The sequence below is a fragment of the Pholcus phalangioides genome, unplaced genomic scaffold (genome assembly GCF_987345545.1).
Source record: "Pholcus phalangioides strain wild (caught in Gottingen) unplaced genomic scaffold, Ppha-v1.0 ptg000003l_1, whole genome shotgun sequence".
In the NCBI taxonomy this organism is placed as follows: Eukaryota; Metazoa; Arthropoda; class Arachnida; order Araneae; family Pholcidae; genus Pholcus; species Pholcus phalangioides.
The window spans coordinates 47,816,636-47,844,551 of record NW_028301596.1 but is presented as its reverse complement, the minus strand read 5'-3'; the positions used below and the strand labels follow the sequence as shown (position 1 = coordinate 47,844,551).

Below are 27,916 nucleotides of genomic sequence, written 5' to 3'. Positions count from 1 at the left end.
CATGGGCAGACCAGGGCAAATTAAGGGAGTGAAAATTTTCTCCCTAAATCTGCTAAATGCTAGTATTTGATTCTGGATTTATTTATACCCATCTTTTCCTACCAGGTAGGTACTGGTATTCGACTCTGGGTTTATGCCCATCTTTTCCCTACCAGGGAAATACTGGAAGGATTTACAGCATCTGTAGGCTCTGAAGGATTTACTTTCATTTTCTTAGGGGATGGGGGGGTTTCAACTAATGCATTGCATTTATGAAGCTAATAATCAATCCAACCTCGCATATAGAGTACTAGCTGTTACCCCCGGCTTCGCTCGCTTGGATTTGCATAATCTGAAAATTACTCAGCAATGATTCCCCCATACAACATTTGAAACTATTATGATCCCTTGGGGGGTTAAATTTTCAGAAATCCTGTCTTAGTGGGTGTCTACATTATGAAACATAATTTTAACCATATTTCATATTTATCACTTCAGCGGTTTTAACGTGATGCCATGATTGCTCCACATAGCCTTTGAACTGCCTTATTACCCCCTTAGAGGTTAAAATTTGAAAAGTCTCTCCTTACTCAGTCTTTACATCATAAATTAAAACAACTGCCTAAATTTCATATTCATAACTTCAGCGATGAGATTGTGCTATATAACCTTTGAACCCGCGTTAGGGGTTGAATTTTAAAAAATTCCTTTTTCATGAATTTCTACATTAAAACTGAAAATACTGACCAAATTTCATATTTTTCACTTCAGCGGTTTCAACTCCTCATGATTTCTCTATGTAATCTTTGAACCCCCTTAGGGATCGAATTTTGAAAAACCCTTTCTTAGTGAGTCTTTACGTCATGAAATAAAGCTACTGACCAAATTTCATAAATATAGCTTCAATGGTTTTGGCTCAGCATGATTTCTCTATATGTAACCTTTGAACCCTCTTATGACCCCTTTAGGAGACAAATTTCAAAAAACCCCTTCTTAGCGAGTCTTTATGTCATGAAATAAAATCACTGACCAGATTTAATGTTTATAGCTTCAGCAGTTTCGGCTCGGCGATGATGAATCAGTCAGTCAGTCCATGTTATTTTGTATATACAGATGACAACTATGGTTAGAACCTAAAGAAAGTTCTTTTGAAGGGGAAAAGCTAGCTCATCCTAGTTTTTGATAGGAAAGCAGTCAATACATTTTTTTCGCTTTTGTTATTTTATAGCCAATTTGGTGTTTCATCTAATACTGTTAAATGGCTCTCGTAACTCAACTATCTCACACCTATCAGCGAATTTTCATGATAATAATATTTTGAATTATAATTAAAAAATTATATGCCATCGTATGACTGAAGAGAAATGTGTTTTCCCTTTTTGTTGCTCTAAAACTTGCTAAAACAAAATAATTCCATTATTTTTATGTATTTTTCCCCTTTACCAGTATTAAATACTGCTGTAGCAAATATACATGATGGATTTTTTCTATAGCATTTTGTAGTGTTTTCTATGAAATTGCTGCATTTTTAAAAATTAGCTATTATCTCTATATTATATTCTATTTTAGTCTATGTGAAAATGCTGTGTGGAAATGCCATTCTGCTAGTCTAAAAGAAATAGCGTCGCTTAATCCTGATTTGATGGTCCAAGACCAACCTCATACTTGCTTTTCCAATGCTAGTGAAGAGTATACATCTTGCATAGAAGAATGCCCTCTAAGCTGTCAAAATATGCATCTACAGAATAGATGCAAAACATCATTCTGTACTCCTGGATGTCGGTAAGCCCTTTTTTTTCAAGCCTACTGATGTCAAGGAACTGTTTCCCATTCATTTGTTTTGCGATGATGTTTAATTATTATGTAAATGTGGATATCTTCAACATCTGTACCGATTGAAGAGTTCTTGATAGTTTTACTCTTTCTTGTGCTTGTGAGGTCTTGATTGACACCTCAGTTAAACCATCTCATTCAAGTGGTATGGGGGAAGAGGTTACAGTTTTGCATACATAGTACAGTTGTTACACATTTATAATGACGGCATCGTTCCGTCGAAAACTGACGTTATATCCGTGGTTTATATATATATTTAATGTAGTTATAAATATAAACCACATAGTTATATCAAAAAAAAAAACATATAGGATAGTTGTTATATGAAAATAATTGGGACTTATCCTACCATTCCTTATAATTGAATGGTTGTTATAATGTGGGGTCATTATAATTAGCGTTGACTGTAGTTATAAATATAAGGCCAAAATTTTCTAAATACTTCTGTCTTTTAGTGAGACTTGTAACCAAAACTACAGCTGTTTCTGAATTCTAATTTATAATGAATGTCGCTGTCTTTCAGTGTGCATTTTCAATGCCACTGTCTTTATAAAATCTTCACGTGTCTTTACAATCCTGTCCTTAAAAAAGGTTGTGTTCCTTAAAATATGTGCAAACGAGCTGCATGCGTAGTATGTTTTGAATGTTTTGATTTTGGGTCTTATTATTAAAAGGTCTGCTTGGGTTTGGAAGCAATAATGAGTATAATAATCTTGTAACTGTCAATAGATGATTTTTTTTTAAGACTGGCAGTAATGTTTAATTTGAACTGAGACTATGATCAGTTTACAGAAATGGCAGATAACCCCCAAAGCCTTTGGATTTCATTTCTTAATTACTGGCTAAGTTTTTACTTTTATTTCCTTTGCCAGCTTCTACTTTTAGCCTCTCGAATACCAGTGTAGCCTTTGTGGCACATGGTTGCAGTCATGAATGAATATTGCTTTTCATGTTTGGCTGAAATAAACATATTTATCAGCATAACCTATGTATTACATGAAACATATTATCATATTTATTTTTACAGATGTAAAGAAGAATATATATTTGATTCTGACTCCAAAAAGTGCATTACAAAAAGTGAGTGTGGCTGCCGGCATGGAGGTCACAAATATGTTGAAGGGGATACAATAAAAAAAGATTGCAATCTCTGGTGAGGAAAAGCTTCAAGCTTGAGTTTATCATATACAAAAAAAAAAAAAAACAAAAAAACAAAAAACATGCACCTGTCACTTTTGATAACAGTCTGTTTATGATTATAAAATCTGATTATTTTATAAGAATGCAATCATTTTATTGATTTATTATAACCATGTTATGTACTGATTATTCACTCAATGGTTCTGTGTGACTTGGTTGTGGGTTATTCTCCTATTAAAAAGCTGAAATCTTTAAGAAGTTGAAATTGCCTTAGCAATCAGTTGTGTCTGACTGTATTGCATTTTCCTTGGGAGCAAAAATAATTTTATTGTACATAGAACCCACTATTCCGTACAATTCTAACTAATATTTATATGGATGGTAATACTTTGGAGTGATGTGAAACAAATTTACTAGACGATTATTTTACGTACCGTATTCTCCTGTGTGTATTAGCCAGCATGCTTGGAAATTTCAGTCACAGATCCCAAAAAATTCTTACATATTTAGACTCTAAGAATAGGTTGAATTGGCTGATTTAAACATTGTTCTCTGAAATTTAGGACTTCCTTTTGTTTTACAAACTGAGCTGAGGTGATTCAAACTTTACATTTACTTTTGCTACCATAAATCTTTCTAAACAAATGTTGGATACTAAGTATATTCTTTTGTGTAAATTTGATGAGTTAAATTGAAACATGTAAACTGCCAAGTATTTCAGTATTCTTTGATCACATGTGTAAGATTGGAATAAGAAGAGAGAAAAATTAAAGAATTGTCTTGCAAAATATGATGTTGTAGTACAAAAGTGGATATTTCTTTAATCTCTAGACATGCAAAATACATTATCTGTTAGGGATGGGATGAATAGTGATTTGGTTGAATAACCAATAATATTCAGCTAATTTTTTGGCCAAATACCAAATATTTGGTGGCGGAATATTAATTTTCTTAAAATTCATCAAATTATAAATGAAATTGGTGTTTTTAATTGGAAATAAAATTTATTGATAATTTTAAATTGTGTTGAATTTTAATTATGCAATTTATTATTTAAATATTAAAGAAACTGGGGTAATTGAAAGATTTTTATTGCCATGGCACTGACAATCAAATTTAATGATAATATATTTAATTTTATAATATTACTTATGGAATCAATTTTTTTTTCCAACACTTGTCACAATTTTACATCTAATCAAGAAAATGTCAACCATTATACTACTTACTACTCTCTACTATATAGTAATGCATTACTAAATTTATATCTTATTTTCTTATTTTTCCTCTTTAGATGTATTGTGCCTCTTTCAGTAGCTGAAATTTTGTCTAGGCACATTCTTTCAGTTGGTGAACTTGTGTAATTCATGCTCACTTCCACCTTATTGCAGTAGGATTCTATTTTCAGTTTCATGTTTTCCTTATCCAGAAATTCACCCTGACATAGCCTTTTTCACAAAAAAGGATATACACCATAAAATATAATCAGTTAATTTTTAATTTATTGGAAAAATTCCAATTAATATAATTTTTTAAAAATTAGTTTCATTTACTTAGATTTATACAGATATTCAGCTGAATACCTAAGCAACATTCAGCCAAAGTTGAATATTCAATAAAAGGGCAGAGAATAGGCAAAATACCAAATATTTGTCTCATCTCTAGTATCTGCATTTTGTATTTATAATTTTGTATTAGGCTGAAAAATTGAGTGACAGTGGTAAATGAATGGTCAATTATCATTATCAAATTCCCGAGCAAAACACACTTGGTACAGTGAATATTATTATTTTATTCTAATGCACTTATTTTTCCAGTACCTGATTTGAACTGATATCATCTTTAAATATATTCTGCTATATACTTTCTGAATCTTGTTTTTCCCGGCATATTGGGAACGGAACAGATTTGAACATTCAAAAAAGCTGATGTCCCCAGATTTTTATTGCATGCCGGTGAATACAGTGGGAAAGTTTGATTTCAAATAGAAGATTTTATCGTACAAGTAAGGTTCGCGAGTGGTTAGGTTTTTAAGTTGACGTAGCATTGTATCTTTATCATATTACTTCAATGTGCTGTTGGTATTTCAATTTTTTTAAATGAATATTTTATTTTCTAGTACATGCATTGAGAATGAATGGAAATGTAGTGAAAAGCCATGTCCCGGAGTTTGTACTATGTGGGGTGAATCTCATTTCAAAACCTATGATGGTAAAATCTATGATTTTCAAGGTAGCTGTGAATATCTCTTATCAAAAGGCAAACATGGGAAGGAGTCATCTTTTTCAATTTCTGTAATGAACACTCCATGTGGATCTAGTGGCATTACATGCAGTAAAGAGTTTACACTAAATATTGGTGAGAATGATGAAATTACTTTTTTGCATACCTATGAGAAAGTTCATGAGATAATATTGGTGTACTTATAAAATTGCATGTTGAATAATTGATATAATAAACTAGATACACTAGACTCTCACTAATCCAGCACATATCAGACCAGGATGTGCTGGATTACCGAAATCTGCAGAGTAGTGGAAGTTAATTGAAAAAGCCTGTTTAAAGTATATAAACTTCTGTGTACAGACATAAAGTGACATGTTTTCACATATTAAGCTTGAAGAAACCTGCAGAAAGATTCTTGATTACTAGATGGGTAGCGCATTGTCAATTATCAAGAGTTCACTGTACATATTTTAAACTTTTTCCACCCATCCTAGTAACTCCATATGTTGAATATCATTCCATGTATATTTTTTACTGTATATAAAACTACTGTGTGTTGTTAACGAGACTATTTGTTTGCCATTTTCCAACACATAGGTTTATTCAAACTTCCATAAAGAATATTTATTGAGAAAGAAAGTTTTAGATGTAAAGAACATCTAAAGCTTCTGAAATAAACTTCATTGCAAGAGGTTGTTAGTGTTCAATTGAGATGCAATTGTGTCATGCTCAAAATTACTTCATTACTAACATGCCTTAACAAAAGATTTGATCATAAAAAATATCTTATTTTTATCAGGTGATGAGAAGTTAACACTTAGAAAAGATGCACCCATCCCGAAGAACAAAAAACTTTTGCCATTCTTTGTCTTTGAGTCAAGCTTATATGTTTCAATTTATACCAATATTGGTTTAACTCTACGGTGGGATAGAGGAACAAGAGTAACTGTAACACTTGATTCATCATGGGAAAACAAGGTTTGTTAGTATTTTTTGATGCGATATTGGTTGTTTTCAATTTCTTTTTAAAGATTTTACATTTTTCAATATTGATGGTGCGATAAAGATGGGGCTTTCATAAATGGTGCGTTCATAATGGTGAAAAGAGAAAAAAATATCTCTTAAGATAAGTTTATATTAAGGTCTACAACACAAATGCTTTGACCTATGTTGACTATCATGACCACTACTACTTAACCGTATTGCATCTCTTAAATATTCCTCTGCATAGTTTAAATTAATTTATCATGATCACCAAAAGACGTTGCCTAAAATACATATAATATAACACTTTAAGCTTAAAACTTACATATCATTATTGTTTCACTTTTCAACTCACAGTTACTATCCCAATACTCAATATTTTCATTATTTTGTCTTATGTTCTTAGCTACAAAAAGAATTTCAAAGTGCATATGAATCCAAAATAATTCTAAGGGGTGTCATATTTTCTCAAGACTTCATCTCTTATGTATGAGAACAGTCAAATCTCTCATGATCATGATATTGTGTTTGTGAGAATGGTTTGTTACATCCTATCGTTGAAGTTCAACAGAAACGACAATAAAATGAGCCCTGAATACATTTCTACTACAGGAAGTTCTCCTACACAAGGGTTAGCAAGCCAACCCCTTGGTGAGATATAGGAAAGTGAAAAAAAAGGTGGAACGCTGCCATTTGTATCCAGCATTAGACTGTAGGTCCCACTCTAATTAGCCCTTGTGTACAGAAAATGACTGTAAAACAGCAAAAATGATCAAATGATGATTTTTTATATTTTTCTTTTTTATGCTAGGTGTCTGGACTATGTGGAAATTTCAATGGTATTCAGAACGATGATTTTCAAACTCCTTTTGGTGAGCTGCCAGAGACTGATGCTGCAGTATTTGCTGATACGTGGAAAATGGAAGAGTTATGTGCGAAGGCTCAGACTTCTATAGATATGTGCTCCATTCATATGAATCGGGAAACTTGGGCCAAAAGGAAATGTAGCATTCTGAAATCCTCACTTTTTTCTCCTTGTCATTCTGAGGTCACATTAGAACCTTTTTATGAAAGGTGAGTCAAAACATTTTTTTTCAAATTAAAATCTATAAATTTGACAATATTCTAGTAATTTTGTTTGTACTTTTGCAACACTTTATCGAGTTGAAAAATCTCTTTCTTTCGCCAAAGTATCATAAATCTGTAATATTAGTTCGTTTTTTCTTTTGTTAGAAATTTTTTTTTATTCTTGACTAAACATTTATTTATTTTTCTGTCTACCTTTTTAAAATTATTTTTGGACTTTTTATTGGACTTTTATTTGGACTTAAATATTTTTTTTTTCATTCATCTTCTGACATTTCGCTTCTTTTTTCAAAAAAGATCAATTTTTCCACAATTTTATTACAAAAATTTTATTGATGCAGTTAAAATTTTTTTCATATTCTATATGATTATTTTCATTATAATGTATTAGAGGGTTGCAAAACTCTGTGTGTGAGTTTAGTTGGTGGTGGAAATATTATCACCTAAATCGGTGTGTTTCATAATCAGGTTCATTACTGATGGCAGGAAATTATGTAATTAGTCAATCAGATATTAAACTTTCTTATATTGAGATAATATAAATTTTGAAATGAAGAACAAAAAGTTAAAATTTTGCTATGAAATGCTGTACATTTGCATATTGTGCCATACAGTTTGGGCAGTCTAAAAGGCACCTCCTTTGAATATGCAGATGCTAGATCATATATGACAAAATAGATGGTACAAAAACACTGGAGGATTCAAGATGAGAAATCTATTAAATGATTATTAAACTGGTTTCTATTTTTTATGTAATTTTTTGTTTTATACTTTCAAATCGAGCTCAAACTTCTATAATCATTGAATAATTGAAGACTGGAAATAATAAACACAGTAAGTGCCAAATCACAAATTATACAAGAGAGCAAAAACAAGTTCCAGGTACTGTAGACTTATATGTTATGTGACATCTACTAATGTGCTTTTCAGCTACTTAGAGTGAGGTGGACACACAACACTTCCCAGGGTTGACAACCTTGGTATTCACTATGTTTTGACGCGAAAAAAAGAGAAACAATTTTTTTGGTACTTACGGTGTTTACCATTTCTGGTCTTCAATTATTGATTGAAAATCTAGATATACCATTTAAGTAAAATTACTATGGAGATGAAAAATTATGCTTTTGATTTATAGGATAATTTTTATTTTATTTTTTTCTTAAAACAAATTTTTTACATATTTTTCAAAACTCTCATTATTTTAGATGCATTTTTGATGTGTGTGCATGTGATGAAGGTGGAGATTGTGAATGTTTATGTACTGCCATAGCAGCTTATGCGCAGGAATGTAGTTTGAAAGACATTCATATCAAATGGCGTTCCCAAGACTTGTGCCGTAAGTTTAACTAACTATGTGATTCTTTTATGAATATGTATATGTAGATACAACCAAACACCAATTCAAGTAACTTGGTGATGTCAGTGATTTTATTAACAAAATCAAGATAAACACTGGCTCAGGTTGCCACTGTAATTATACAGAAGCAATAATATTTTTCCATAACTTGTTCAATCCAGTGTTTAGAAATGTGGAAATTTTTAGCAGTTTTATGCAATGCAGTAATATGGTATAATTTTTCTCTTAATTTCAGCTATTCAGTGTGAAGAGTGTGCTAAATATGAAAGTTGTATGCTGTCATGCCCTGTTAAGACTTGTGAAAATCAAATGTTTTTGCCTCATGTTCAACAGCTTTGCGCTGAAGAACCATGTATTGAGGGTTGTAATCCAAAGCCCTGTCCAGATGGACAAATCTATGACAATCAGAAAGATCTTAATTGCATCCTGGAGAATCAATGTGTTGTTCCATGTCTTGATATCAATGGAAAAATGTACAGAGAAGGTGAAAGAATAACAGAGGCTTCAATCGGAGACCAGTGTCAAACATGGTAGCAATAAGTATTTTTTTGTTTTCTTTTCAAAATTATTTTTAACAGATAGAAATGACTTGGGGACATTGTTATCTGTATAATCTGACTGCCACATACAATTTGTTTATTGTAGTATAATTATGATTGAGTCACTCAAGAGAGCAGGGGTTCGACTCTGGCATTTACTGGATTCATCAAGAACTATTACATAATAAAAAATCTTAATACACAGTCAAACATAATTATGAAGTCATTCCAGGGAATTCGGTAAAATAAAGAATCTATGTGATTTTTGAATGAGTAATACTCAATTCCAGTTAGAAAAATTTTGTCTGCAAGTTACCTTATGAGCATTTGGTAATTTTTGTTGCATCACTGTCATTTTCTGCACACGAGGACTAATTAGGACAGGACCAACAATTTATTGCCAATTTCATTTGACATTTTGCCTTTTTTTGTACTCACCCAGATGTTGGTGCACTAACCCCTTGATATGGGACTCAAGGCGGTAGCAACCTACTGTATTTTTCTGTGTGGTCATGCTGCCACCGTTTTCTGTTGTACCTGCACGTCAGGAAAGATTCCGACAAAGACAAATTGGGTATTGAACTCATAAGTTACCTTATAAGCACATGGTGACATTATAAAAGAAAGTTTACTAAGTAGCTCATAATTTTTCTCCCATTATTGTTATGGCTATGAATGAAGTAGAATAGATTAAATTTTCACACACTGCTATATCAACAGCTTAAATACACAATAGCCTTTCCACCTGAAAAAAACCAACTCACTCAAGAAAAGTTGTAACATCTTCATAGGCTACTATATTTTATTGTGCATGTAATCTGCAGATTATACACTAAAAAACCATTAGAATTTCTTAGTGTGGATTATACACCCCAGCATATGATCTGCAACTGCTTCTTAGAAGCTGGAATGAAAATAAATATTAAAAAAAATTAATTTGTGAAAAGAATATTTTTTAAAGATTTATAGATGGCATACATACACAGTAGTCTCTCGATAATCCGACCCATCCAATAGGCGGGTTTTCTTCAAGCATAGAAGAGGAAAACATGTCACTATTTTTCTGTGAGCAGAAGTTTATATTATTTAAATAGGCTTTTTCAATTGACTTCCAGTAATCCTGCAATTTTGTAATTTAGCATACCCTGGGCTGATATGTGCCAGATTAATGAGAGTCTACTGTATATAGAATAGAGAAATTGACTGTTTTTCTAAAAAAAACTGATGAACAACACCATCACATTACAAACCTTATGATTCCGTTATTGATGAACGAAATTTGCATAGCAGATTACATGCAGCTGCTTACTAAATTATCACATTTTTTCTCAAAGTAGTGAAATTCACATTTTCAGATAATATAGAGAAACTTATGGTTTGCCAATTTGAGTTTACTTTGAAAATCAACAGCATCTTGACATTGAACCAACAATAAAAGTACCGAATGTAACAATCAATAAAATGAAAGTCATAGACATTAAATATATTTCATAGCCTATACTTCATGCTCGACATGAAACTATGCATAAGTGTGATCTTGAACAGTTTAAGTTATATATTCTGTTACTTCCTCTCCCCCCTCAAAATCAAAATTCATTTAATAAGCTTATTAGTGTTCTCATTCTGATCATGCGGTGCTATATAGACTTTAGCATGATTATTGCATGGGGTATTATAATAATTTTAACCCCTTCATATTCATGATGTGCAACGTCAAACGTCATGATCATATCTTAGACCACTACCTGATATATGACGTGTATGTTATGTTATTTCAAAAAATATATACAGGGTGTTTCAAAAAGAATCATTTGATTTAAAAAAAATTATTACTATTCAGCTTTTAATCCGTTTTGATCGAATAATGTATAGGTAGAATGAGGGAAATCTCGAGTTTCACGCAGTTGCCGACAGGTATCGCTAACGCTCTTCCTTTGGCCACCACTTCAGTGTATGTCAAGATGGCGACTGCACAACAGAAATCATTTTGTGTTCTAAGTTTCACGAAGTGTGAGTTCGTAACAACAGTTCATCATACTTTTCATCTACAATACTCTGGTGTTTAACTTCCTACTGCTCAGAGCATTAAGCGATGGTATAAACAATTCCAAGACACGTGTTGTCTGTGTAAGGGGAATCCCCTGGCTGTCCCCGCATGCCAAACGAAAATGTGGAGTGCATCCAACAGAGTTTTGCACTTGTAGTTCACAGAAATCCATTCGCAATGGATGCAAACATGCTTACAAAAGGTTGGGATGAATTTGGCTCCCGTATAGACATATGCCGTGCATCCCAAGGTGGACATATTGAGCACTTTTAATTTGGTTTGTAAAAAAACTTTGATTAGCCATGTAATATTAAATGAATCTTAAGTGTCTACGTTCAATATTTTTCGTAATATACGCATTTCAAATCGGGTGATTCTTTTTGAAACACCCTGTAGATTTATATATTCAAATCCTGGTACATACTTATTCACTTCTTTATATGAATATGGTCTGGAAAAATGGCATGCCTATGCAGTTATATATATATGAATAAAATTGTCTGGGTGTCAAGAGGTTAAGGCAGTGTTTCTCAAAGTGTGCATCACGGCTCCTAGGGGCATCGTCAACCTTTGTCAATAATGGCGAGTTGGAGATTACTGATTTGTGTATCTATTTCAGCTTCAAAGTGGTTTGTTTATATTTAAAAATATATATTAAACTATTCTGGAGAGCCGCAGATGAATCATGAATTGCGTAAGGGAGCCACGGATAATAAAAGTTTGAGAACCACTGGGTTCAGACAATATTCTTGTGAAATCTTTCTGTGTCAGATACTATTGACAAAAACTAATTTTTTTTTAAATCCTTCATTTTTAATATATTTGTATAGTCACTGTCTTCATGGGGAAGTGGTCTGTAATGGTGCTCCATGTAGCTCCAGTCCTTTATTGGCAGAATTCAACATAGCCATACCATGTAAGCGAACAGGTTGGACCCCTTGGATGAACACACCACGCTCACATGGTGGGGACTCTGAAATGCTTCAGCATTTGGCTATTTCTTCTAGACTAAGTGAATTTTGCGGTGCAAATGATGCTACAGATATACAGTGTCGAGTTGCAGATTCAAAACTTCCTTATAAAGATGCTGGCCAGAATGTCCTGTGCTCATTACCTGATGGCTTGGTATGCAAGGACGAGGAGCAGCAAGATTCCATCTGCAAAGATTATGAAATAAGGATATTTTGCTCTTGTGGTATGAATGAACAAGTTTTTAATCCAGAATTCTATTCATTTCAACTGTTGTGAATGTTGTGGATAATATATATAAATTTTTTTTGTCCTTAATAAGTTGTCTTAACTTCAGGTACTCCAACTTGTAAGTCTGGTTGGACAGATTTCTACAGTTTTGATAACCCAGAAAATAACGATGATGGTGGAGATGATGAGAGCTTGAAAAATATTCAGAAGCATCATGAAATTTGTCCCGGAGGAACCATTGAAGATGTAGATTGCAAGTCACTAGTGAATGGGGAACTTGTTGATTATAGAAAAACCGGGCAGTTTGGATTGAAATGCTCTAAAACGACTGGATTTGTGTGCATCAGTTTCTTACAAAACAAAGGGGAGAAATGCTATGATTATTTGGTCCGCTTTTATTGTTCATGCAGTGAGTGGTTTTTTTTTCTTTTGTGAATATAATTTTTTTTCTCAAGCCTTTTTTAGATATATTTTTAATGATCTAATGCTTGTAATGCATCTGTTGTTTTTCCTTTCTCTCTTTATTTTGTGATAAGTGATGCAATTGAACAGAATATTTACATTTTTTGAACCCATTTCAATAAATACATATGTCATAATTTTTTTTGCTCAATTTTGCCCATAAACTTATTTACTTAGTTTTATTCCCTGTGAAGCCGCCATTAGGAAGAATTTTAAATTATTGCTATAGCAAAAATTTCAGTGAAAAACAAACTCATGATAAACTACTTGCACACAAAATGTCCACTTGTTCAGTGAAACCTTGATGTAACGATATTCTGTGGACTTTAAAAAATATTGTTGTAGAGAGGGGGGGTTTCATTTTATCGAAAAGTATCATATTGCCATCAATCACCACCAAATTTATGCTGTTGATATCATATCTTCTGGATTGGCATTGTTACCACCATTAAATATCTTTAAAATTTTTTTTGCAGCAAAAAATTTAATTTTGTTTAGTTGATGAATGAAATTTAATTAGTTGTTTCACGCTGTAAAATGGTTTACTGCACAAGCCTTTTTTGTGGTACATAGAAAGTAGCTTCATGGCAATTCGTTACACTAATTACTAGGGCTAGGATTTTTATGCTCTAAAACTTCTAAAAAATGCTCTATAAAATATGCATTTATGCTCTCAAAAAACTGTAATTATGCCCTCTAAAAACTGTAATTATGCCCTATAAAATGAAAAATATGTCCTAAAATTTTTTTCATTCCTATCTCAAATAACATTTGTCTTAGCAAAATAATATAATCATGGCCCCCGCAAGGGTGGGGTTGACAAGGCTCCAGCCCTGGGGCCCAGAACGATTTGTATCATTTTTTGTTTTTTTTCACTCATAAATTCATCATAAAAGGGAAGTCTGTTCTGGGGGGTGGGCGCAAAAGATCCTAGCCTAGATGCCCTGCTCCAGGATGTGGGGGCCATGAATATGATAATGAGAAGTGTTGATGCTGTCTAAACTATTTTGAACCATTACTTATTGTATGAACAGAAATTCTTCATTTCAGTAACTTATCTCATCCAGCAAAAATTTTCCTCAAAATTTTCCCTTTTGAGCAAGTTTTTCCCTACAAATTCAGAATCAATGTGTTGCCATCTATAGGTAAAAATACCTAGCCAAGTAGTGTATTTAGCTTTAGAAAAGCACAAAATAAAAAAAAAAAAAATAAAATAAATCTTTTTATTTGATAAAAACTCAAAATTTTCCACAAACGCTAAAAAATTTCCCATTTACTAATTTTAGATTTTTTTCTCCAAATTACCAGTACTTCACCAAACACCAACTCTGGCCATAACGCTATGTTGCAATTTACTGCCATTAGTAAGATGGGTTGGAAGTCACAATGGTACACGAGCATCTTACCACCATGCCACTCAGGCACCCAAATTACCACTGACACCGATTCAGATAGTTAATCTATTTACAGCCACACACCAGTGTCACTGAAGGACTAATATTTTTATGCTATAACAATTCAATGTCATTGTTGATTGGTTGAAAAACATGAATTTTAGGATTTTATACCAATCAGCAACAATATTCCATTTTTAGTGCATAAAAATACTAGCCCTAATAGCTCTTGTCAGAATAGTTAACCACAAAAACCAGTCTGAAGCGGGATTGGAATAGGAAGAAAAAAAATTACTGTTCATGGAAAATCATGAAATATGCAATACATGCCTTAAAATTTTGAAAATATGCTCTATAATCTGAAAATAGTGAAGTATGCAAAGACATAGAAATCTGAACCTTACTTATTACACTTTCGGAGAGTACATTATTTTAACATTATTTATCTTTTTTTTGGCTTAGAATTTGGAAAAAAAGTTGAAAAGATATGTCCACAATACTATCCATCTATAAGGACCCCTCCTATTTTTGGGACCCAATTTTTGGTAAAAAAGGGTTCCTTATACACGTTAAAATACGGTAGAAAGTAGAAAACACTGATGTGTTATTGAAAATCCTTGAAGAAACAAATTTTGTTTCTTCAAGTATATAATCTTTTATATTTCACTCAAAATTATCAGATATTCATCTCATAAGTTTGAGTGAAATATCAAAGATTTGGTTGTCACAGTTTCAAAATCTTTATAAAAAAAATATCATTATAGACAGATTTGCCATAATAAAAGATGCCATTGTATCAAGAGGAGTTCAACATTAGACTAGCAATTCCAAGCAAGATTTGTAAAAAAAATTATTGTATAGGAATTTATTGTTATATTGAGTATTGTTGTATTGAGGTTTCACTGTATTTGATGATTAGAATAATAGTTTGGTATAAATTTTTAGAAATTGTTTAAAAATAAATTTAAATTTTCTCATTCAGTAACTGATATTGATTTACACTAAGGCTTTGTGCTTTTTTTCACTCAGAAATACCAAGAACATTCCCCATAACAACAGAACCGACTGCTACCTCAACAACAATTTCTTCAACTACAAGTAAGATATTTAGCACGTCTATACTGATGCAAAATTTTGATTTTGTCTCTTTATTTTAACAACTCCAAGTTGCACCAGTGTAAAATTCATTCTTCAAAAAGTGGCTACAGTATTTTAACTATGTACATGAAGCCTATGGAAATTATTTTCTTTGTAGATGATGCATTGTATTAACTTGAATCTGGCATGCCAAATCTAACATACACTTCTTTCACAGTTGTGAAAATTTACATTTTCTCCCGATATTGTCATTGGCTCAAATATGTATCCATAGGAGTAGGTTTGATTTTGGAGAGGAAAGGAGGAGAAAATGTTAATTAGACTGACGCAAATACGATTTCTTTGCTAGCGACTCAGTACCAGTAAATAATATCCTTAAATTTACTTTAGCCAATCAATACTGTGGGCAGAGATACAGGGATTCGTGGGCGTGAGCAGTTCCTCCCCCCGTTGGCAATGATTTGGCTGATCTAATATATACAGGTTGGCCAGGACCTGGCCTGGACACGGCGGAGGGCTCACCCGAGCCAACAAGCCAATGAGGGAAAACATGGTTCAGGACCTGGCGCTTGGCCACAGAGAGGAACAGGGGGCTCGGGCTCAATAAAGCTGGAAAGGACATCAGAAGAGCTCATCGGAATAAATTGTATATTGTATAATAGAAATATTTAAATCTGTATATACTTTTTTATTTTCTTTAATAATGTGTTTTTATATTTAGTGTTCATGTATTTTATATTTTATATGCATAATAAAGCACCCGACATCGCTCAGCCCCCTCATCCGGGCAATGGCTAAAATTGACAATGGTCGATAGAGCCTGGGCAATGCACGGAATGAAATGAAATGAATACAGGTTGTTCTGGAATCAGGGGTTACTAACTTCTAGGAGGGGTAGGGTGCACCCAGACATTTATGATTCACATAGCAGTGCATGGGCAGAAATTCTTTTTTTGTGAGGTAGTGTACACAGAAAACAGAAGTGAGAAGACACCATGCTAGTGAATCTGAATCTATAACAATGAATGTGCATCAAAAATTTTTTTTACAGAGTTCAGTGTCATTTACCAACTTCAATGCAGGTCAACCTCACATCTCCGGAATTACACTTGAATTACAAACATTCTGGAAGATTCTGGGCATGTCTCAGACTTACCCGCAATGTGTGTAACCAGTTCCTTAGTGATGTCAACAGGGATATCATACACCAGTGTTTTGATTCCTTCCCCCTCCCCAGTTTGGAGGCCCACAAAAGAAGTAATCAAGGCATGATAGATCCGGTGATCGAGCAGGTCAATACATTAAATGGCTGAAGCTCCCGTACTGGCACAATGTCACCAGGGCCGCAACTAGATTCTTGGTCACTCGGGGCAAGCGTGAATTTTGATGCTCCCCTTGTAATGTTGAAGGAGAGGTTTCATTTGCGCCCGGGGCACGAGACCCGCCTGTTCCCCCCCCCCCCCCAGTTGCGGCTGTGCTGTCACCTAACACATCAAGAAAGCATTTTCAGTTATGCGTTGCTATGTGATTCTGAGTCATTTGCATCCTACCCCTCCTAGAGGTTTGTGACCCTGATATTGGGGCAACCTGCATATTTACTGACATCATCATCATCTTCTCCTCAACTCTTTAAATCTATCTCTGCTTATGTTTGATGCTTAGCCATTTTTCTATTTGTTTAGATCCTTGTCCTCCTGGTGAAGTGTATGATGAATGTGCCTATCGTTGCAACCAGACCTGCTCTGCTTTCTATTATCAACTTCAACTAAATGGCAAGTGTTCTAGTGGAAATGAATATGCCTGCATAGAGGGCTGCAGACCCTCTAAAAGGTGTGATTGGCCTCATTTGTGGAGGGATCAATACATATGTGTGCCTAAGGAAGAGTGCACATGTGTTATTCCAGAAGACAATGGACTACTTGTTATTGTTGCTGTAAGAAAATCAAGTTTTTACTCATAAATATAACTAATAATTAATGATACATGCACTTTGTAAACATTCCTCTGAGGAATTTCTAATGAATTGGTAGATGTGGGAACATTTTGTGTGTGTATATATTTATGTCCCTAACATATTTATGTTGTCAGAGTTATGATTGTTATATGTTATGCTTGTGCTACCATCTGTCTTCCATATTGGAAAGTGAAAAGCAAATGCCTGAATTTTTATGTTATCTTGTTGAAGGTGTGTTTGCTCTCTGTATGTAGACTTTTCCAAATGGGAGAAAAATTCACATTTGTGATTTGAAGTTGGGAAACTGCAGAAAACTAACTTGACTGGTAGCACAATGCCTAGTGCAATGTTCACACAAATGCAGAAGGGCTGACATAAATACAGTAAAACCTTTATTAAATGAGTTTCTGGCTATCCAAGGTACTTTCCATAAATTTATTTTAAAAAAAATTTAAATTCTGCAAAATGATGAACAAAATTCTTTAGTTCATGACAATCTACTTCAACTACAACCACAGAATATAGAGAAAGAAAGCTTTACCCATCATATTTGAGTCATGGGATTCCCAGAAAACATTAAGAGACTTATATACAAGTCAAATTTTTCTGTTTAAAAATTTGTTCTAAAATTAGGGGGGGGGGGTTGAGTTGCATACTGGTCAGTTTTTGCTGAGAAAAACCTTGATTGGTGCTGCGGTTTTGATGGTCCTTGAGTGGTGCGGGTGGGGGGGGGGTTGACTTATAGATGAGTACATATGGTACTTGGAAGAGTCTATCAAAGAATTTTGTAATTTTCGTGTATTTACATTATTCGTTGATGACTTCTTAACATATAGTACTCACAGTAATATTTTAACTGATGTGAACTGCAAGTACAGTAAAATACTTTACCTAATGTAACTTTGTATGCGTTTGTTATTTTTATTGCATTCTGCCGTGATTTTCAAAATAATTTTATGTTCAATTCAATAAAAACGTGTCAAATTAAAAATGATTTAAAACAAAACATACATCACACCATTTATACCTCTATTTATTTTAGTTAAACTTGAAATTGAAGAGGTCTATATTATTTGAGCTCTGTCCAGTCTATATTAGTTCATGTAATTGATGCCTGTACATAAAATCACTGCTATTGATGCTTGTTTTGTTGCAGAAAAATAAAAAAAATAAAAACATATGCTAAGTTGCTATTTTCATTTTTTACTTTTTTCATACTATCAAAGCCAAATGACATTTTGGATTATAAATGTGACAAATGCCAATGTGTTTATGACAACCTGGAATGCCATTCAGTTCCTAATTGTGGTAAAGCAGTTACAAGTGCTCCAGCATTGATTTATTGTAAGTTTGTAGTTTGATGATCTCATTATATTATATCATGTAAATGTGAATAATTTGATAATATTAATTAGGCATAAATGAATTTTCAAACTAAAAATACGTGTAATAAGTCACTTGCGGAATTATGTTGTGGATTTTTTTTCTGATCATATTGTGTAGATAAAGGTGTTTAAAATTATTTCTTTGGGAGAGAATTTTTTTGTTAAAGCAATTTTTGTACAAGCTATATGACTATTTAATCTGATTTATGATATTTCATGGTTTTGTCGTTGTATTTATTGTGAAAGAATAGTTTTATATACTATCAAATGAAGTTTAAATCTTTTATAAATTTTTTTCCTTGTAATTCAGAAACAATTTTTTTTTCACTTTTTCAAAGTTCTAAAAAGTTTTCAGAGGAAGGAATGAATTTATAATTTAATATTTTTCTGCTTATAAGACAAATTGACTACATATAATATTTGTTTTAACCCTTTCACTTCCTAATTATGAAAAAATGAAATACAGTCCGTCCGTCGCCATATTCGCGGTTTTCCCCCTTTATTGAAAATTTTTTTGGCAACACTCAGCAATTGTCATTCACACATTTTTTGTTTACAAAATTTTAGTTGCTCATGTTTAGGATGGCTCATTTGTCTAGTGCTACTGATAATGCTTTGAGAAGACAAAAAAAAAGTGAAAACTTTACAAAAAAATTGGATATATTGACTATGTACTATGAATGAATACTACTTATGAATTACTAATGTATATACTTACTATGCTTAGCAAAAGTAAGTCAATTGCTGCTGTGTCCTGCCATTACGGAATCAATGAATCTATGGTGAGATATATCAAGAAAAATTAATATGAAATTTTCGATCAGCTGTGGCTGTAGCTGCACCTGTGGCAGCAAAAACTTTGCATCGCCTATGGAATCCATTTGTCTCTGGTACAGAAAATGCTGGTTTTTTTTTTTGTGGATACAAGACAGCTACGAAGAAGGTATTCCAATTGATTGTATATATTATAATGGGAAAAGGTGAAAGGATTTTAATCTTCTATAAAGGGAAGGGCTGGTGAGACGTCTATTTCATCAGAATTTTATGCAAGTAAAAGTTGGTTTCATAGATTTAAGAAACGATTTGGATCACACAATGTAAAAATCACTGGTGATCAAGCCGCTGCCGACAGCTAGAAAATTTCTGAAGACTCTATAGAAAATTATTGAAGAAAAGGGCACCTCAGCAGGTGTTTAACGCTGATGAAACTACTATTTTGGAAGAAAATGCTGCAAAGAACATTTATCACCCAAGAAGAAAAGCGAGCCCCTGTTTTAAGGTACGTTAAGGTACACTTACTATGTTGTTTTGTGCAAATGCGTATGGGTACATGATAAAACCCACTGTCATTTTCAAATCTACAAATCCACGAGCATTGAAGGGAAAGGATAAGTCAAAGCTCCCACACAGTAAAAATCTCAGATACTAGTGATTGGAAATCTAAAAAGGAATATAATAAAAAGTTGCTATATTTTTTATTTCAAGTCTATGAGTGATTATAAATATCTAGGAGCTCACTCAGCTTAGTATGATAAAATAGACAAATTTTACTTCAACTCTAGAATAAACCATAGAAATTTCATTTTTTTATTCTCTTCTCTTCATGAAACATCATGTTTAAACTGAACACAGTATAAAATTATTTAACCCTTTATCTGCCAACAGTACTTCAAAGTGCCAGCTCAGATAATTTGTTATGTACTAATTGTTTGAAAAACAGTATATTTTTTATTTTTATGTCTTTGTTAGAACTGAAATGACCTACCAAATAAATTACATGATAATCATTTACTATTATTATTTTTATTTGTATTTTTACTTTCATTTATCATAATTTTCTTCTTTTTCTACTTTTCATAATATGGTAGACAAAGAGTTAAATCAAAATGTCATAGGAGCAACATATTTGTTATGACATTGCAACAACCTCTACAAATTAGTGTTTATTATCTTTTTTTTCCTTCAAGACTGACATTAAGGTTTCTGTTCCACTAACATTTGGTTTCTACATCTACTATTTGACATATTTCATCCTTTTCTTACGATGGTACATGCTGTGAAAAATTTCATGCTGGATTTTTTTTCGTTGCAAATGAAAATAAAATTTTTTACAGCTACTCTTCCAATGTCGACAACATTTACAGAAGCTCCTGTACTTATTAACATTGAAAACCCCGATTGTTGGACTGAATGGATAAACATGGACTCACCGTCATCTAAAGGGGGAGATTTTGAATTGATGACAGATATTCGAAGGAAATTTGAATTTTGCCATGACCCTGTGAAAATTGAATGTCGTTCAGTAGTCGGTAAGTGTTACCCACATATTTTGTCTATTAATATAATTTACCACGGTATTCAAAATCATGGGTAAATTTCCTATATTATTTTTTGATTTGCAGGTCAGAATTAATTCTAGTAGTTGCATCCACTTTTTGTTGGTGGGTTAAAAAACAAAGTGAATTGAAAAATGATAATTTTAAATACTTTTATAGTACTACTACTAAACAACACATGCACCTCATCCATATTCCTCTGCAGAACTTCTAGTGAATCGGTACATGCTGGAATGTATGTGTTGTGAACCTAATGTGAAGTTTGTTACTGCGTAATGATTATTGTCTATAGTGCTGCCATCAATTTTTTTAACTATGAGTGAAGTGCAATGATTAAAAATTGTACCATTGTAGGCCTGTTGCGCTCTGTGCCAAGACTTAATACTTTTATACTGAAATATTTTTGGCAACATTCTTAAATTGTACCATCCTGTCATTAGTGTTTATCATGTTATTTTTTAGTTTGTTTATTTTATTCTCTATCCTGTTTCTTACTTGGAATCTGATGTAGAAAAATTAATTGACGTGGAATGAGAGAGAAAGAGAGAGAATAAACACATGAAAAAACACTCTGTATGTTTTATAATTTACATCGCTCATAGTATGTGTTTAATACATAAATATATTTTGCCGATTCAGGTAAGAAAAAAGCCTCTGATGTGGGACAGATACTGAAATGTGATTTGCAAAGTGGACTCCAGTGTTGGAATTCTGAAAACGATGTGAACGGTTGCTTGGATTATGAAATTAGATTTTTTTGTCCATGTGGTAAGAACTTTTATTTGATATTTATGAATCATTAACATTGGTGTGTATAATTTATAATAAAAAAGTCTCATATGATACCACAGAAAGTGGTAGCAGATCCAGCATCTTATTGCAACTCTGGCTCTGGCGATATTTAAAATTTCTAAGAATGCTGCAAAAACTTAAATAGTTTGGGAATCCTCGATTTATAAGGAAGAAATTTTATATTCCTAGTATTTTATAATTTAATAATAATAAATAATTCCAGCGTAATCAATCTTTTATTATTATTTTTTTTGCATTATATTATAAAGAGGTTCCCTTCAAAAAATTATGACATGGACTTAGCTCTAGGATGTAGTGCCCTGGAGTCCTAAAATGACTCATTTCACTGCCTTTATGAAAATAGTGGCGGGGGGGGGGGAGCAAAGCCTATAAAAAAGAATTAACTAGAAAGTAAGTTCACAGGTTTGCTTATTTTGAGAGTTAGTTGAAATTTGTGTGCTATGAAGTTGCCAATCATTTTGGCAAATCGATGAGAGAGATAGCCACTGGTCAAACAGAAACTTTGATACAATAGCTGTATTTTTTAAAGATATGGAAATAGAATAAATGATATTAGCTTATTATTCTGTGATACAAATTTTTCCTTATTTTAGTTAAATAGGCTTATCCTTAACAAAAAAACTTTATACCAAACCAGAATTGATATTTTTATCACTAGCATCTATTTTTTACGGCTATTTATGAAGCCTAAAAACCTGTAAGTAAAGTCTGTCAACAGAGCAATATCGGTCACTAAATAAAAGTGGGGATTACTATTTATAGTGGAATCACATGATTGTGTTGACTATTGACTATTTCGTCTGTCGGGATTATGACCCACACCCATTGGAGGGTGTGGGTCATAATCCCGACAGACGAAATCCCGACAAGTCACAATCCCGACAGACGAAATCCCGACAGGTCAAAATCCCGACAGGGTCGAAATCCCGACAAGTCAAAATCCCGACACGGTCAGAATCCCGACAGGGTCGAAATCCCGACAGGTCAAAATCCCGAAAAGTCGAAATCCCGACAGGGTCAAATTCCCGACACGGTCAAAATCCCGACACGGTCGAATTTAAAAATTCAATTTCGCCGTATAATCGCCGCACTTCGCGATTTCTGTCGGGATTTGAATTTCTTACGGCAAGGGGCGTTGGGGCGCCGATGAGAATGATAAATTGCGATCAAATAAATTTTTTAAATTTTAATTTCGCCGTATAAGCCGCACTTCGCGATTTCTGTCGGGATTTGAATTTCTTGCGGCAAGGGGCGTTGGGGTGACGATGAGAATGATAAATTGCGATGAAATAAATTTTTCAAATTTTAATTTCGCCGTATAAGCCGCACTTCGCGATTTCTGTCGGGATTTGAATTTCTTGCGGCAAGGGGCGTTGGGGTGACGATGAGAATGATAAATTGCGATGAAATAAATTTTTCAAATTTTAATTTCGCCGTATAAGCCGCACTTCGCGATTTCTGTCGGGATTTGAATTTCTTGCGGCAAGGGGCGTTGGGGTGACGATGAGAATGATAAATTGCGATGAAATAAATTTTTCAAATTTTAATTTCGCCGTATAAGCCGCACTTCGCGATTTCTGTCGGGATTTGAATTTCTTGCGGCAAGGGGCCTTGGGGTGACGATGAGAATGATAAATTGCGATGAAATAAATTTTTTAAATTTTAATTTCGCCGTATAAGCCGCACTTCGCGATTTCTGTCGGGATTTGAATTTCTTGCGGCAAGGGGCCTTGGGGTGACGATGAGAATAGTGAATTGCGATCAAATAAAATTTTCAAATTTTAATTTCGCCGTATAAGCCGCACTTCGTGATTTCTGTCGGGATTTGAATTTCTCGCGATGAAGGGCGTTGGGGTGACGATGAGAATGATAAATTGCTATCAAATAAATTTTCAAATTTTAATTTCGCCGTATAAGCCGCACTTCGCGATTTCTGTCGGGATTTGAATTTCTTGCGGCAAGGGGCCTTGGGGTGACGATGAGAATAGTGAATTGCGATCAAATAAAATTTTCAAATTTTAATTTCGCCGTATAAGCCGCACTTCGTGATTTCTGTCGGGATTTGAATTTCTCGCGATGAAGGGCGTTGGGGTGACGATGAGAATGATAAATTGCTATCAAATAAATTTTCAAATTTTAATTTCGCCGTATAAGCCGCACTTCGCGATTTCTGTCGGGATTTGAATTTCTTGCGGCAAGGGGCCTTGGGGTGACGATGAGAATAGTGAATTGCGATCAAATAAAATTTTCAAATTTTAATTTCGCCGTATAAGCCGCACTTCGTGATTTCTGTCGGGATTTGAATTTCTCGCGATGAAGGGCGTTGGGGTGACGATGAGAATGATAAATTGCTATCAAATAAATTTTCAAATTTTAATTTCGCCGTATAAGCCGCACTTCGCGATTTCTGTCGGGATTTGACTTTCTCGCGATTAAGGGCGTTGGGGCGACGATGAGAATGATGAATTGCGATCAAATAAAATTTTCAAATTTTAATTTTGTCGCATAAGCCGCACGTCGTGATTTCTGTCGGGATTTGAATTTCTCTCGGCGAGGGGCGTTGGGGCGACGATGAGAATAGTGAATTGCGATCAAATAAAATTTTCAAATTTTAATTTCGCCGTATAAGCCGCACTTCGTGATTTCTGTCGGGATTTGACTTTCTCGCGATTAAGGGCGTTGGGGCGACGATGAGAATGATGAATTGCTATCAAATAAATTTTCTAACTTTAATTTCGCCGTATAAGCCGCACTTCGCGATTTCTGTCGGGATTTCCGTTTGTCGCTGCAAGTGGTTTGTGGCGCATACCATGATCAATGGAGATCAATAATTTGGAAATTCATTTACTTTTCCAACTTGGCGAAAAGCAAAGGATTCAGGGTTGCCTTTTTCTGGCATTTATCGATTTTTCTATCCTCCACAAACACTGCTGTTCCTTATTATTTTCTTTGAGAATTTTTCGAAATTCTTTCTCGCTCAAGTTTCAAATAGACTTAAAATGTCAAATGATATTGCACAAAGTTAGACCGTTTCATGAAGATCTTAATTTAAAATTTTCAAGGTTTTCGAAAGCAATGTAATAGTAGAGAAATATTTTTATTCATATGTATAAAATTACATGTCTTGACAGCTTAATTCACTGATTCATCGCCGAGCCGCAACCACTGAAGGTCAGGCCCGTATCTAGAAATTCCATGCGGGGGGGGGGGGGACAAGGTGGTCAAATAATATATTTGGCCATGTTTTACCTTATTTCAATCATTTTCTCTCATTTCGAAGGGACCGGATCCCCAATTCCCCCCTTCTCACTACGAAGCTATAAACATAAAATTCTGTCAATAGTTTTATTTTATACTGTTGAGACTCCCAAAAAAATTTCTTAAAATTCTATCTCTAAGTTGGTCTTAAGGCTTTGAAGAGAGTATGCAAATTGTGTGGTAGTGTAGTTGCATACAGGGTGTCCTTTAAGAGTTAGTACGGCCATTGTCTTCTCAACCATCCGTGGTAGAGATGATTTCAGTTTGAAAAAATGCTCAAAAGGCGTTCAAAAATTACCCTGTACCAGTTTTGAGAGTGAAAACACAGTGTGTAACAAAATAAAAAAATATAAATTTTTAAAACTTCTAATTATAAAGTGACTGCACCGTATCTCCTGAGACCAACAAAAAAAATCTAAGTTGACAAGTACAATGTTCGCCGAGATATTTGAATTCAAAATTCGAAGGAAAGGTGGAAAGGACAGCATAAATTTGGGGAAGGAGCGTTGTCGATTAGTTTTTGCTGCCTTTTCATAACTTTTCTCCAGTTTTCGAATTCAAATATCTTAGCGAATATTGCACTGAGAAACATGCAATTTTTCTGTTGGCATCAGGAGAGACAATGCAACAACTTTCAAATTGGAAGTTAAAGGACGGGAAATCAAAGAAAAATTTAGATTTTTTTGTTTTGAGCCACACACACTGTATTTTCCGAGGATGATATCACTTTCCGCTATCTATACGAAGGTTTCAACGGTTGGCTGATGCGAGATGAAGTTAGGAAGGAAAAATTCACCTGTGCTCTTGCTAGGAATCAAACCCACGTTCTCGAGCTTTCTGGGTGAGCCCACTAGACTACAAAGGCAAAGAATATCAATTTTTCCTTGGAACTTGTATGCGATGAACGGTCGGACCTAACTCAGGCCTCTGGAATCGCGAAGTGCGGCTTATACGGCGAAATTGAAATTTTAAAATTTATTTGATAGCAATTTATCATTCTCATCGTCACCCCAACGCCCCTTGCCGCAAGAAATTCAAATCCCGACAGAAATCGCGAAGTGCGGCTTATACGGCGAAATTAAAATTTGAAAAATTTATTTCATCGCAATTTATCATTCTCATCGTCACCCCAACGCCCCTTGCCGCAAGAAATTCAAATCCCGACAGAAATCACGAAGTGCGGCTTATACGGCGAAATTGAAATTTGGAAATTTATTTGATAGCAATTTATCATTCTCATCGTCACCCCAACGCCCCTTGCCGCAAGAAATTCAAATCCCGACAGAAATCGCGAAGTGCGGCTTATACGGCGAAATTAAAATTTGAAAAATTTATTTCATCGCAATTTATCATTCTCATCGTCACCCCAACGCCCCTTGCCACAAGAAATTCAAATCCCGACAGAAATCGCGAAGTGCGGCTTATACGGCGAAATTGAAATTTTAAAATTTATTTGATAGCAATTTATCATTCTCATCGTCACCCCAACGCCCCTTGCCGCAAGAAATTCAAATCCCGACAGAAATCGCGAAGTGCGGCTTATACGGCGAAATTAAAATTTGAAAAATTTATTTCATCGCAATTTATCATTCTCATCGTCACCCCAACGCCCCTTGCCGCAAGAAATTCAAATCCCGACAGAAATCACGAAGTGCGGCTTATACGGCGAAATTGAAATTTGAAAATTTATTTGATAGCAATTTATCATTCTCATCGTCACCCCAACGCCCCTTGCCGCAAGAAATTCAAATCCCGACAGAAATCACGAAGTGCGGCTTATACGGCGAAATTAAAATTTGAAAATTTATTTGATAGCAATTTATCATTCTCATCGTCACCCCAACGGCCTTCATCGCGAGAAATTCAAATCCCGACAGAAATCGCGAAGTGCGGCTTATACGGCGAAATTGAAATTTTAAAATTTATTTGATAGCAATTTATTATTCTCATCGTCACCCCAACGCCCTTCATCGCGAGAAATTCAAATCCCGACAGAAATCGCGAAGTGCGGCTTATACGGCGAAATTAAAATTTGAAAAATTTATTTGATCGCAATTTATCATTCTCATCGGCGCCCGCACGCCCCTCACCGCGAGAAATTCAAATCCCGACAGAAATCACGAAGTGCGGCTTATACGGCGAAATTGAATTTTTAAATTGGACAGTGTCGGGATTTCGACCGTGTCGGGATTTTGACTTGTCGGGATTTCGACCCTGTCGGGATTTTGACCTGTCGGGATTTCGACCCTGTCGGGATTTTGACCTGTCGGGATTTCGACCCTGTCGGGATTTTGACCTGTCGGGATTTCGTCTGTCGGGATTGTGACTTGTCGGGATTTCGTCTGTCGGGATTGTGAACGGAACCCGTATTGGAGTAGTCCAGTTCCTTCAGAAATATTTTTCTATCTTTGCCAGAAAAAAAATCCTTCCTATTGCCTGGAAAAAGTTCAGACTGATCACTTTGATGATGGGCATAGCCATCATGCAGATATTTTGTCTATTTGCCATTTTGTGTATGGGTATGTCTGAATATATATAGGGCCTTTGTTGGAGGTCCAGATTTGAGTAACTTTTACATATTTTTTTATGAGTGTTCAATGTAGAGCAATGGACAGGGGTGCAAGAGCTGCGCCAAACTGTGCCGAAACGGTTCTCTTGCTACATGGTGCGCCAAGGCGCCGAATCCCTGCGCATTTGCGCCAATTCTTGTTTCTGGTTCGTGGAGGTACCGCTAATGCACTGTAGTGCGTCAAATACCGGGAATTTAGGAAAAAGAAGAATGAAAATTTTGTACACGGGACGCGTTCTTTCCGAGACACGGAAAA

General features: G+C 34.3%; 1 protein-coding gene across 1 annotated transcript in view; it reads left to right on the top strand.

The window, feature by feature from the left end:
• Window positions 1–27,916, top strand: part of LOC149088730 (hemocytin-like) — a 144,062-nt gene that overhangs the window by 47,152 nt on the left and 68,994 nt on the right. Inside the window, exons 19-32 of the mRNA XM_089249432.1 lie at window positions 1,549–1,761; window positions 2,840–2,965; window positions 5,072–5,310; window positions 5,978–6,156; window positions 6,974–7,236; window positions 8,454–8,584; window positions 8,841–9,135; window positions 12,022–12,386; window positions 12,498–12,800; window positions 15,277–15,345; window positions 17,028–17,278; window positions 18,526–18,643; window positions 20,799–20,993; window positions 21,660–21,788. Coding sequence (XP_089105558.1) covers window positions 1,549–1,761; window positions 2,840–2,965; window positions 5,072–5,310; window positions 5,978–6,156; window positions 6,974–7,236; window positions 8,454–8,584; window positions 8,841–9,135; window positions 12,022–12,386; window positions 12,498–12,800; window positions 15,277–15,345; window positions 17,028–17,278; window positions 18,526–18,643; window positions 20,799–20,993; window positions 21,660–21,788 — 2,876 coding nt within the window. The remainder of the gene's footprint in view (window positions 1–1,548; window positions 1,762–2,839; window positions 2,966–5,071; window positions 5,311–5,977; window positions 6,157–6,973; window positions 7,237–8,453; window positions 8,585–8,840; window positions 9,136–12,021; window positions 12,387–12,497; window positions 12,801–15,276; window positions 15,346–17,027; window positions 17,279–18,525; window positions 18,644–20,798; window positions 20,994–21,659; window positions 21,789–27,916) is intronic.